Raw genomic sequence first — 12,603 nt, 5'->3', positions numbered from 1 at the left:
ATTTAAAGGAAGGATAGATGAGGTGCTTAGGGACATGGTTTAGTGGTGGGATGACAGTGTTAGGTTAACGGTTGGACTTGATGATCTTAAAGGTCTTTTCCAACCAAAGTGATTCTATGATTCTATATTGACTTGCAACAGTCGTCTTCAGCCTATATTGATGTATTGGTTTGGTATTTGTATATCAATACATTGATGTGTTCTCTTATCAGCCTTCTGAAAGAACATGACTCTTGCTTCAAAAATAGTGTGGTATTTGTTTAAAAAACAATTGCTGCACTGATATCTGATCTCTGCAAGGATTATTTTTCTTCGCATAATCATGCTCTGCATGATTGTTGCAGTCTGCCAATTTAATATTTTGGGCTTTTAATCCAGCATTTCCCAGTGGCTGATGGTGATATGGAGTTAAATTTTGTATGCTAGACACCTGTAGTTTATGCTTGATAGCTTTACTATTTAAATTTGTATTTGGGTGGAAGACCAGTGTTTCACAGTCTTTGTCTTAGATGAGGAATACCTAACAGATCAAGTTACATTGGAAATTGCATCTGTGAACATCAAGACACTTACGTCGGATTCTGGCCTAATCCAACAGGTAAGAAAAATGATACCTGAATGTGAACTAAGTTATTGCTATTGATTGAATAAGTACGTTAACAAAGAAATATATTTTCAGACTGTATCTGGAGAGCACGGAATTACTCAGTAAAACAGACCAGAAATAGGCTCTCTTTTCAAGAGTTCAACAAAGTGAGCTTTTGTGGAGAAGAGCAAAATAAAGGTTATTTAATCATTAATGTGTATTTTGTAGTTTAACTAGGTTTTGATTAGTGTGTAGATGCTCTGAAGAAGAGCTGACAAAGAGTTAAGGGTTTGTCATGCATGTTCTCCCTCTTTTCCTGCTGAAAATAGAGCCAGGGCAGAGAATAATTTAAGAAGTAAAGAATCCTAGGTTTTGGACTCCTTGTGCTTTGCCCTTAGGAGGTATTTGCCTATTCTGCTTTGACACTGTGACACTGCTCTTCCCATAGCGGAAACACTCTCCACTGTTTGTGAAATCCTACGTTGCCATAGGGTGGGCAATGCTGAGTGACCCCCATGCTCCATGGTTACCATCTTTCGAGTGAATGTTATTTGCTGAATTTCAAATTGATTCTCTTTGGGTTGAGCAGAAAACTTGGAGAAGAGAAATGAATGAGCATTTTCCAGCGAGACGAAGAATTAAAAGGAGTTCCTTATGCCAGAGTCCCAGCTGAATTTCATCAGAAACAAACATGGGTTTGGTATGCATTTCACAGATGATGGAGGTAATGGTCTCATTCCCATCATCAAGAAGAGAGCATTTATTACCAGCTTAGAATCACTATAAAGATATTTCTATGTATTAGGGTGTTAATGATTCTACAGAGCTGAAAAACTTTCTGCTTATCTTCAGACTGTGCATAGGTTTATGGCTTTGATAAGGCTTATACAGGTTGATTGGATTTTTGTTGTGGGCAAAAAATATTCTTGCTTAATACTTTCATTTCATGGGCAGTAGCACTACATTATCTTAGTGCAATTACATTACAAGAGAATGATCTTGAATAAACTTCAGTGCATCTGACTTGATAAAAGTAGGTAATAACTGATCAGTAAAAACATGAATTTTGAAAACAGATGTATGGCACAGGTAAGTATCCCTGTTTCTTTGTACTTTTTGCAGTACTAGCCACTCTTGTTATTATTTTATATAATAATTACATCTCTTAAAGGCATTTAGGTATTAACTGTCACAATAAGGTTTGAACTGTCACGAATTCATAAAGTGTGGGAAATGTTACTGAAGCTCAGGACAGAAACTTAGCTATTGCAAACTAAGTGAACAGTAGCCACTACCCCCCCCCCCCCTTTTGTTTTTATTTGCTTGTTTTTTCTTTTGAAACAGATCTCTGGGGAGGCTGAGCTGCAGTGGGCAGCTCCTCATTTTCCCAGTGAGTTACCCTTCTGGGGATTTGCTTCTCAGGGCTCAGTAATACTGTACTACCTTAAATTTTTAAGGCATTTGTGGGAATTGAGACAATGACTATAATCAGGAGCTCCAGATACAATTTTTCTTAAACTTTGGTTGCTCACATGTTGCCATGAAGACCAAGTTGTCCAGAGAAAGCTTACATGGTGCCAGTAGAAAAGTAAACTATGAGAAGATAATAGCAAAGATTATTCTGTTGCAAATGGCATGTGCAGCGTTAGATCTCTCTTGAGCAGAGAACAGACCTTTTGTGGGGTGGATTGATGTTGCATGTGTGATCTTAAAGTTTTCAGGGAATAAAGAAATGCTGAAAACAGTGTGTGAATTTTTCTTTTCCGAACAAAATCATTAAATATTTTGGAGATAGTTTACCTTCTTTATAATTGGACTGTGAATGTGTGCATGTTCACTGCATCAACTGAAACTGCCTATATTCTATTTTTACTGGATTTCTTAGTAAAGAAGGTGTAGCAGGTAGGAATAGAGTATTTTATTACACTACATTGTTACCTAGTCAACTTGTGTTTACACGCACAATCTGCAAAATGTTAAGAAGCCTGCTGTGATAGTTTTGGAAGAATGAGGCAATACAAAAAATCAAGAGTACTTTATTGCAGCTATCTAAGGGGGAAAATCCCCTTCTGCTTTCATCTTTAAATCCTCAGCAGAAGAAAGCTATTTCATCTGGCTCCACACCCGTGTAGTTAAAGTAAGCACAGCTGCAGTTTCCCCACAGTTCTAGGATTAAGGTGCTGTCCTTCCAGTTTTTAGATGTTGCTTTCTAAATAGTGGAATTGAAATGTTACAATGTGCGTTGCAGTCTCAAGCTGCTAAGTAATTTCATTATGTTTAATTAGCAGACAAAAAGCCACTGAGGGGATGTTTACTTCAAACAGGAGGAAGGTTAGATGTGAACCAGAAGAAATGTTCAAGTCCACCTGTTGTCTAGAAAAGCTTCCTATATATGTAAAGAAATTAATAAAAAAAGCTCATCCATTTTTCCTAGATCAATGAAACTTACTGCTGCATTTACAGGCAAAATTATCTTCTTACGAAGCATCTGAAAAATCTTTTTAATCGAGCCATATGAATTGTTGAACAGCTGTTGAAGGATTAAGAACAAATTATTTGAAAGATGCATATAATTAATAAAGGTAACATTGTTCAGTGGATACAACCAACAGGGCAGTTTTGTGAGCCAAAGCGTGAAAATGCTGCCTGAAGAGACTGTAGATAGTCAGTAATTCCTCAAAACTAGATAGATTCCCTGACTGACTTTACAAGTAACTCAGAATTCTTCTAAGTAATCTTCTGCCACTTGTAAATTAGCCAAATAGTTATTCTAGTGTTCAAATACATTGTTTTGGTTTATATTTGTTTTCTGCTTTGTAGCCAGAAGACAAAGACACACAAAATCATAGTGATGAATCACTTTCAGGTAATATGTCAGCTTTACTGTTCTATATTTTTTATTCCTAGGTTTTCTTTGAAAGTACTTTATGAAAAACTGCTATTTGTCATAACCAAGAACTGCCTGGGTAGTCAATGCTTGTGGAGCTTATTTAATTATCAGTGTCATTTACAGCTTCCTCTTTGTTCTAAAAGGAGTGGTGGTCAATAACACAGGCCATACAAAGTGTGTAAGTTGGGTTTTCCATGTACTTCCACCTTTGGAAGAAATCTGTAAACAGCTACCTGGAGAGAACAAAAGCTAGCAGTGGGCTGTGGGGGCTTACCCCGTAACTAGATGAGCTCAGCTGGGGCTGGAGTGTGTGTGGATGATATACAGCCCTGTTAATCAAACAGTGAACAACTGAGAATCTCCTGTTAGTAAAGAAGGTTGTCCAATCATGCACCGTTAGGATCATGCAGTTAGGTGGGCAGGTCATAATTTGCTCATCAGTATCTAACACAGGGCATCTCAGGAAAGCAGGATTCTTTGTAATGCTTTTGATAGTCTGCACACAGTATAGCACAAGAAGCAGGTTGGTTTAGTTTTGTTTACCTTTAACTGTGCCCTGTGTTTTCTTTACCCCTTTTTCCCTGCTTCTATTGGAGAATAAAACTCTGGCATCCTTGCAAAGCAAAGTAAGATGGAAATTCAGATAGGGTGCTCTCCTGCCCTTTGAGCTCAGCCAGAACTTTGATTGGATTACATTAATTTTGCCTTCTTTGTATAATTAAATCTTGGCACGAGTGAAGCAAGCAAATTTTGTCTCACTTCAGCAAGAGTTTAGGGTGCACGAGAAGAACAGAATAGTTCATATATGTATCTCTGTAGAGAACAGCTGCAAGGCCCGTGGAATACCTGTGAGCAAAGATGTCACCAGAACATGTTTCTCCTTAACAGGGAATCTAAGCATTTGTATGAAGTTTGTGTCTGCAGCAGTGTTGTTGCTGCATGTCCTAACTTGTTGAAAACTTCAAAAGTTGTCTTTGGCCTGCTAAAAAAAAATCAAACCAATGAGCAATGTTATAAAAATAACAATGGCCTGTTCTTCCCTTAAAAACAAAACCCAAAGTGTGTGCAGAAGCCTAAGTTTCTTTTATCAGCACTAATATTCAGAATAAAGCCATCACAATTTGATGGCCTTTCTGGAATTGTCACACAAGCTAGCAATGATTACTCCAAATGAAGAAAAAAAAAAAACAACCCAAAACCAAAACAAATCACCAAACAAAAAACCTTAACAAATGCTGTTGTCTGTATGAGTAGGTGGCACTGACTACCAGATTTGCCCTTTACCAGAGATACAGTTCAGGTCTCTCAGACCAGCACTAATCCAGCACTTGCAAATTTTCTGTTGTTGTGTTTATTGTTTTTTTTCTGTTGCTCTCACTTTTCTGTTGTTGTTTTTAATCACTCTTTTGATAAATATCAATTTTCTTATTGTAGTGTCCCCTTTTGAAAGAGTTTTATCCCAAATAGGACCAGTTACTTCCCTATTTCAAGCTGTACAATGAGGCTGGAGGGCAGAAGCTTTAGAAAGTGCTTCTAGGCTGCATCCATTATCTATTACTCTTTGGACATAGCAAATTCTCCCTGCCTTCAAAAAGGAGCAGGGAGAGTTAAGGTCATATCTGCAGCCAAAATGCTCAAACAATGCCCTACACCACTGCAATGTTAAAGGTCTTAGCATTAGTATTTAACTAGAAGTATGACTCAAACTGGTTTCTACATGCTTTTATGGGTTATAATATATAATACAGTCTGATAGCAACACATTGCTGGGGAGATACTGACTGTTGTGTGTGGCAATTTCCAGTGTTTGATGAAGATTTTGGAACATATCACCACCTATTTCCAGCAACTTGGTATTTTTATTTTTCTCACACATGGAGTAGTATGCACTTTACTCCTTTCCATAATGTACATTTAAAATGCTTGGTAGAATAGGGACAGCTTTTATTGTAAGAGCCTTTACAAAGTGAAGGAACATTTCCACTTTTCCATTGTGTTAAAATACTAGATGTTAGTTGTGTTTGCAGCTGTCAGCAGAGATTCTCCTGATGCAAATATTTCATGTTGTTATGAAGGCAGCAGCTCAGAAGTGCAAAACCTTTTCCTTCATTCTACAGCATATGTATACAACATGCACATAATCCTATTGGTGATGTAGTCAGGGGTTATGGTAGATTCAAGGAAGCAACATAGTTCCCAAAACCAAAAAAGGGGACTATCCCAGCTCACACACTGGATTGAATTGTATGCCTTTTCTACAAAAGTATAAATGTCGTACTCCCAAAATTACTATTCTTTTGATTATAGCCACTGAGCATAGTGAAGAGAGAAGTCTTAGAAAGTTAATTTCTTGAGTACTTCATAAGGTAAGGCATTACATGTTACTATTCTGACTTTTCAGAAACAATTCACAGGAACATAATACTCTTCAACCCTTTGTGCTTTTAACTTTTTGTTCCCAGTAAAACCACAGCAGTAGATCCTAACTTCGCCCCATGTAATGGTTTTCATTGCAGATCTCAAGAAAACCTGCAAGGAGAATGATACCTGCTCCTTGTGCTTATTCCGTGCACCAACCATCAGTGACATGCTCGATGATGAGGACTTGTTGTACACAGTGAGGCTAAAGCTAGATCCCTGCCACCCAACAGTGAAAAACTGGAGAAATTTAGCAAGCAAGTGGGGGATGACTTATGATGAATTGTGTTTCCTTGAACAGAAGCCCCAGAGTCCCACCTTGGAGTTCTTGCTACGGAATAGCGACAGGACTGTGGAGCAGCTGATTGATCTCTGTAAATTTTATAAGAGAATTGACGTTGTGAAAGTGCTGCTGAAATGGGTGGAGGAGGAATGGCCCAAAAGAGGGAACAGAACATACCAGAATGACTTCTAGGTCAGGAAAGTTGTTAGTCTGTATGTGTTAAATGCTGGGACTAGCTGCCACTAGTATATGGGAAGCTTCCCTTGCAAGAAAGAGTGGGCCTGTACTGGTGGTTTGTATCCTGCGTAAGCTTTACATACTGTATACAAATACATATGTTCTGTGCCCTCAGGGTTGCAAAGATAACCTTCCAAAAATGGATGGAATAATGCAGGTTGTGCTCTTGAGCCTACAAATGCCTTCAGTTTCTTTGCTGCTGTTCGTAGGCTTCCTAAGCAGAAGAGGAATGAAAAAGCCAGACCACTGGTTTTACTGCGGCAGTTGTGAACCATGCCATTGTGTGCTGTTGCTATTGGGAAAGCCACAATTAGAAGGCAAGTCTCTTGGCCTTTCTGGCAGCCCTTCTGCAATTTTGTATGTTCTACCTAATAGAAGATGAGGGGGTTTGGGTGGTTTTTTTTTCCTTCCTTTTTTTTTTTTTAAATTTTTTTTTTCATCTTTATGACACTGTTTGGCACAGGAACACCTCAGTGTTCCAAGCAGCGGTTTGGATTTGGATGTTACAATTAATTCAGTATTTCAACATCACATTCAGAAAAAATTAAGCCTTAAATCTCTTTTATAAACAAAAATAGATTTTAAACAAAATAATTTGCATATTTCTACATCATAGGGCATATATTTGCTATAGAAGAAATCGTGCAATTCAGAGAGACTTTCCAGCCCATAACCGCTAGGGCCAAAAAAACCAATTAAAATGCTTTACACTTAAAATTACTTTCCAAAGTTTTGAAGATAGTATACACTCTGAGTGCACTTATTTGTTTATCTCAAATGCCTCTTGCTTTGCAGTGTGAGGTGATGGCTAATGCCTCACCCACAGTATATCCTTAGTATTGAGTATAACTTCCCTTTTCACAGGCTGTGGTTTTCTTTAGTCCTGTGGGTTGGCCTATGTTCTGTCACACACAAAGTAGTTGCACACTTGTGTGAAGCTAGCACAATTTTATGTACTGATTAAAGCCACTCAAATGGGAAATTAACAGGTGAATTCATCTGCAGTCCAGGTGGATCATTATTAAAGCACTTAAAGTGGTTTAGATGATGCTTCTCAAAGAACTTTGATACACTGAATGACACTGTTTACATTTTAAATATTTTAGAAATTGGTCTTTTTCCTACCATTCTTGTATATTCTAATGTTTTAAAAAAAACTCCTGAAAAATCAGTAATGCAATACAATGTATAAAGTACTTACAGCTAGAATGCCACACACAAAAATGTCGTGACTTAAAAATGCTTGTAGTCGTTACACTTCCTAAAAGCATCTCAGACAATACTAATATGTACATAGGTGTATATACCAAAGCACTGGTGAACAGAATGTCAAGATGTGGGGCAAAACTAGAATGGGGTACAGGTTGATGCACTGTTTACTTTTCTTGAGTAGAAATGACTAAGAATTAGTAGCAAAGCTGAGGGAAGTCTAATGCTGTGTACTGAGTTTCTTACTGTAAGAGAATAAAAAGGGACCTATAGTAATACTATATTATAGATACTGAGTGATATGGTTACAGAGGGGCTAGAACTAAGACTAACATTTTCAATGTCAGGCACTAGTTCTGGGGTGACATAAATTAGCTTTATTTTAGTGACTTCAAGAAGCTGAAGATCTAGTTTCAAGGTGAAAAGACTGACCTAAATAACTTTTATTTAACCATTCCTCAAAAAAGCTGCTACTCGTTAGAACTGTAAGTTTTCTAGCCTACTTTAAAGAGGAAATCATACTGCTGTATCTTGTTGGGGCTGCAGTTCAAATGTTTCGTGTTCCTCTTCTAGGAACAGGGGTTTCCCAATAGATGTCTGTCAACTCTAACTTTTGCAAATAATCTCCTGTCTTTAGTTAGGAGCTCTAGAATCAGCTTTGTGGGCTATTGCTGTGGCTGGGATGTGTGCTATTTTTAATTCCTACAGAGGCATCTACTGCGTACATGCAAATAGCTCATAACGCAGCTTGTCCAACATAATCCCTATACCTTGGTCCTACTATATGCATGATTTAGGATCCTATGTCTGTATGTTAAGTTGTTCTGAGTAATGAGTGCTGGCATGTATGCCAACAGTTTTTCTCTCCCATAACATACCACAGCTCTGTGTGTGGTATTATAGTATGCTCTGCTTTGGTAGATCCAGTTCAGCGAGGAACTGGAGCCCTCACCAAAGACTCATAGTGGGAACACAAAATGATGCAGCAGCATTTGAGTCAAGATGTTCAACTGAAATCTACCCCTTCTCCCTGTTTTCTGGCTAAAACTTGTAAAATTTTGAAGAAACACTGTTGTCTTGTGGAAATGAATTCTGATCCCTTGAAGCTCTTGAAAAGTCCATGTCAGCTGCAAGGATTCGTGTCTGATGGAAATAAAGCTGCTTCTGAGAGTTCATATGTGGATTCTGTATAAATTCAACACTGAAGTTTGAAAATGTTAGCCTTAATCTTCATCACACACTGGATTACTCATTAGTATACTTGAAATATTTTTTTCCTCTTTCTATGGCATGAATTGAGATGTACACACTTTTTTTTCGTTTTATATCTGTTTACAAGATACTGGCTCTGAGTGTTCAGTTTGTTCTTATATCTTCTTTTATAATGTATACTATTTTTAGAAGAAATATAGATTGTCGATGTTTGACTTCATTGTATTTGTTTTTATTACACTAGGAAAACAGCTGTTTTCCTTCTCACCAGTCACCTTGGAACCACTTAACTATCAACTAGTTGCAGTGTGTTTAAAAAAAAAAAAAACCAAACCAAAACAAAAAAAAAAACCAAAAAAACCCGAAAAAACCCACAACCCAACAAACAACCTCTTGGTTGCAACATACTGCTGTTAAAGAAAGGAAGATGCACTTTTTTTATCTTTTCCGTATGAAAAATGAGTGAATTCTGATAAGATGATGAACAACGATGTTTATCTAGAAACTTGCAGTGGAGTTACTAACTATAGAGAGGTATGAAACTTAACACTGGGTGAACTCTTCCTGAATTAATAACCAATCTGATAATGAAGGTTAGAGAGTCACATGGACACTGAAAAGGCTCTACTAGACTATCAGTTTTGTTCCGTTTCCCATATGAGACCCGCTTTCCCTTAAGTGATTTCCAGTTCTTTGGCTGCCATCTCTGTGCCTGCAGGATAATCAGTGGCCCTTCCCACCCACTTTAGCTTTTATGAAGATGTCCAAACCACTATATTCTTTCATTCCTGCAGCTTTATCTAAGACATGGTGAGCCTAATAACTATTCTTCAACAGCAAAGGTACAGTCATGTGCTCTAGGAGCCCCTAGTTTTGCTGTGAGGTCAGCTACAGGGCATCCCCAACAAAAAGGTGAGTATCCAGTTGCTTTACTCACTGCATGCACTTCCCTTTGATCTGTGGAGTGGAATGCAAGATGGGTTTGGGGCTGGCCTTTGGAAGCCTACCATAAAGGACAGGGTCATCAGCATGGTCCCAGGTGCTTGCTTGGAAGTAAGTTGTATGGAAACTGTAAACCATACTTCTTCCTGAATTGCTACTGAATAATGGAGAGCTGCAGCTCAGCCTGGGCGATGCTTCGTGCAAGGAAGTACATATTTTTCACTGTCTCAAACTGACTGCCTCCCACAGTTCCAATTCAAGCTGTTAGCAAGTGGAAAAAAAATGTAAATTCTGCCTTTTGGTGGTTTAAGGTAGGGTAATGATGTTGACTTGTAGCCAGATGTAGGTGGAAATTATTTGTCAGACAGCAGAACCGTTTAAACAAGGTCAAAGAAAGTGTGTGGCATTTATAATAATTTGAAGAGCAGCCTAATTCTGTAATTTTTGCAGCATATCATGTTCTCTGTCCATGATGGAAAAGCAATTGGTTATTCATAACTAATTTCACTTATCTTGTAAATCTTAAGTTTTGGGTCAGTTTTGGATGGTAGGGCAGAGTGCCATTAAATGGGTTTGTTGGTGGTTTTGTCAGAAAAGTCTTTTCCTTGCCCCTGAGCTCAGCTAGTCCTGATTGCATGGCTGTGATCAGTTGTTAGCCTTAGCGGGTAGGGAGGGTATGGATCTACTGGTCAGACAGGCTGAACATGAGCAGCACTAAGAAGAATTTATTTGGAAAGGTGGAGTCTGTAGTATTTGTAAGCCTATACCTTGGCCAAGGACTGGGACTGTCCCCATCTTAGAAGAAACTGATGGCAAAGAGGAGTTGACAGACTTGGGAAAGGCTAGCCTGTACCCTGGGTGGGGTGAGGGGGGAGCAATTAAACAGCTGGGCAGGCTTACTAGTCGGTTTGATCTCTGTATTTTACCTTTGTAAAATGGTGGGTCTTTATTTCAAAGGCAGGTTGTTAGGGTAAATGTGTATTTGTTACTGTGCTAATGAGAGTCATGTGAGAATCTTAAATGTGAGAACGATAAAGCAGTGCAAGTCTTGTTAGAATGGGATCAGCAAGGTTGGCTTTGGCCTTTTTGAGCTCTGACATGAAAGAGTATTGGTGTGTTGGGTTTGTTCAGGCTTTGTTTACTGGCCTTCACAGTGCTAAGAAGATGAGGATTAAAATTGCAGAAGAGATGAGAAAGAAGTAGCTTCTGTCAGAAATAATTAGTGAGAAGTAGTGTGTTAACATTCTCTTTCCTCTGATGTATGTACAGAAATAGTTTCCTTGACTAAAAATCTTGGTTATTTAAGGCTGCATCTTTCAATTTTGTTTGAGAAAATTCCAGAAACAAGACTAAATGCGTTAGGAACTTGGAGCATAAATGTGTTCTCTGTATCTGTGTGCAGCATGAAATAGGTACCCAACTTTACGTATCCAAATAAAGGCACTTTTTTTTTTTATTATGAGTTTGCCTCAAAATTACCCAATATTTAGTTTGGGGATGCTTTTTGTCTCCAAAACCAAACAACGTTTCATGTTGTTGATGACATAAAACACATGCAACTAAGGCATAGCACTAAGGATCTTGGGTTTGGTCACAGCCCCTAGAGAACATCACAGAGTTTTTTGTTTTGCACAGATGCATGGTGTTTCTTGTTTTTTATTTCCCTAGGTAAGTAGGGACTGGGGTACTATGTTTGTGTACACCATGGCATGATCGTCTTTTGCGGGGGGGGCAGACAGGGCAGGCATAGGCACAGGTTTGCTCTGGTATCTGTTGCAATGCAAATTAAGTGATCCTGACTACTTCAGACTCCTAGAGCATTGTGTCGCTGATTTGAAAAAGAAGGGGTGAGTATGCTTTAAGGGTTCCATGACCTATAATTGGTTTTCAAAAGGACAGTGACCTCTGTAACTCGTTTGTCCTTTGGCCCTCATACCTAATCTGTATCTGGTTTGCTCTTATGCTTCTCTTCAACCTTTTGCTTTAGAAAGCAGGCATTGCAACAAAAACCAAGCTAGTTACTAGTTTCTGAAGTAGCAGTAGCATTTTAAGCTTTTGAATGAGTTAAGCCCATTGGAAAAAAAAACCCAACCAACTTTATTTTGTTCCCTGTGATTTGTAAGATTTGTGCATTTAGACTTTAAACTGAAAACTGGAAGATCTGAATGATCACTAGAACTACATATTGACATATCAAGGAAGAGTTATGGAAGGCTACTGATTAACTTGTAACTAAATAACAGCTGAACCAGCTGGGCTGTCAAATTAAATTTTAATGTTGGTGTACCATGAAGTGGTGACTCATATCACTTTGAATCTAAAGACTTTCAAAGAAGCTAGGGGAGTAATTTCCATCAGAAAATGCTGTAATGCAGAAACAGCTCTGCTAAAGCTATGGAAGACAAAACAATGTCAGGCTTTTGAGATCATACAAAGTCCTTACACAAAGAATTTCTGCTGAACAGTACAGTGTGCCAAAGGCTCTACCCCTGTGGCCTGTAGTACTGTATTAACTAGGGGAAGAAATTACAGTTACTCTGATACCACACAATATCAAAAAGATCAGCTAAGAGTAACTTCCACTGAGCAGGTTTCTTAATGTGGACTATCAGCCTACTTTGATTGCCTCACTGCAAAGCTAGATAAAATATGTATCCATCAGCTTTGGGTGAGGACAAACAAACTTGTTATAACCCATATTTTTGATCTGTTACCAGCCTGTTAAGGACTCTTGATGAGACCTGCAGAGAGCCATTGAGGTTATTAATATTGAATGGTCATAGTGGTGCATTACCATATAAGTGATATGTTCAGTGGGGAGAAGCT

At 38.3% G+C, this 12,603-nt stretch overlaps 1 protein-coding gene across 1 annotated transcript in view; it reads left to right on the top strand.

Annotated features, from left to right (window-relative positions):
* EDARADD (EDAR associated death domain) overlaps positions 1-8,965 on the top strand; it is a 13,326-nt gene extending 4,361 nt beyond the window's left edge. The window contains exons 3-5 of the mRNA XM_035899683.1: positions 510-598; positions 3,407-3,452; positions 5,993-8,965. Of these exons, the coding sequence (XP_035755576.1) occupies positions 510-598; positions 3,407-3,452; positions 5,993-6,369 (512 nt within the window). The 3' untranslated portion in view covers positions 6,370-8,965. The remainder of the gene's footprint in view (positions 1-509; positions 599-3,406; positions 3,453-5,992) is intronic.
* The last annotated feature ends 3,638 nt before the right edge of the window (positions 8,966-12,603 follow it).

The sequence above is a fragment of the Egretta garzetta genome, unplaced genomic scaffold, assembly GCF_000687185.1.
Source record: "Egretta garzetta isolate BGI_Z169 unplaced genomic scaffold, ASM68718v1 scaffold118, whole genome shotgun sequence".
In the NCBI taxonomy this organism is placed as follows: domain Eukaryota; kingdom Metazoa; phylum Chordata; class Aves; order Pelecaniformes; family Ardeidae; genus Egretta; species Egretta garzetta.
The sequence above is the reverse complement of the archived record's forward strand: the minus strand, read 5'-3'. Positions and strand labels throughout refer to the sequence as shown.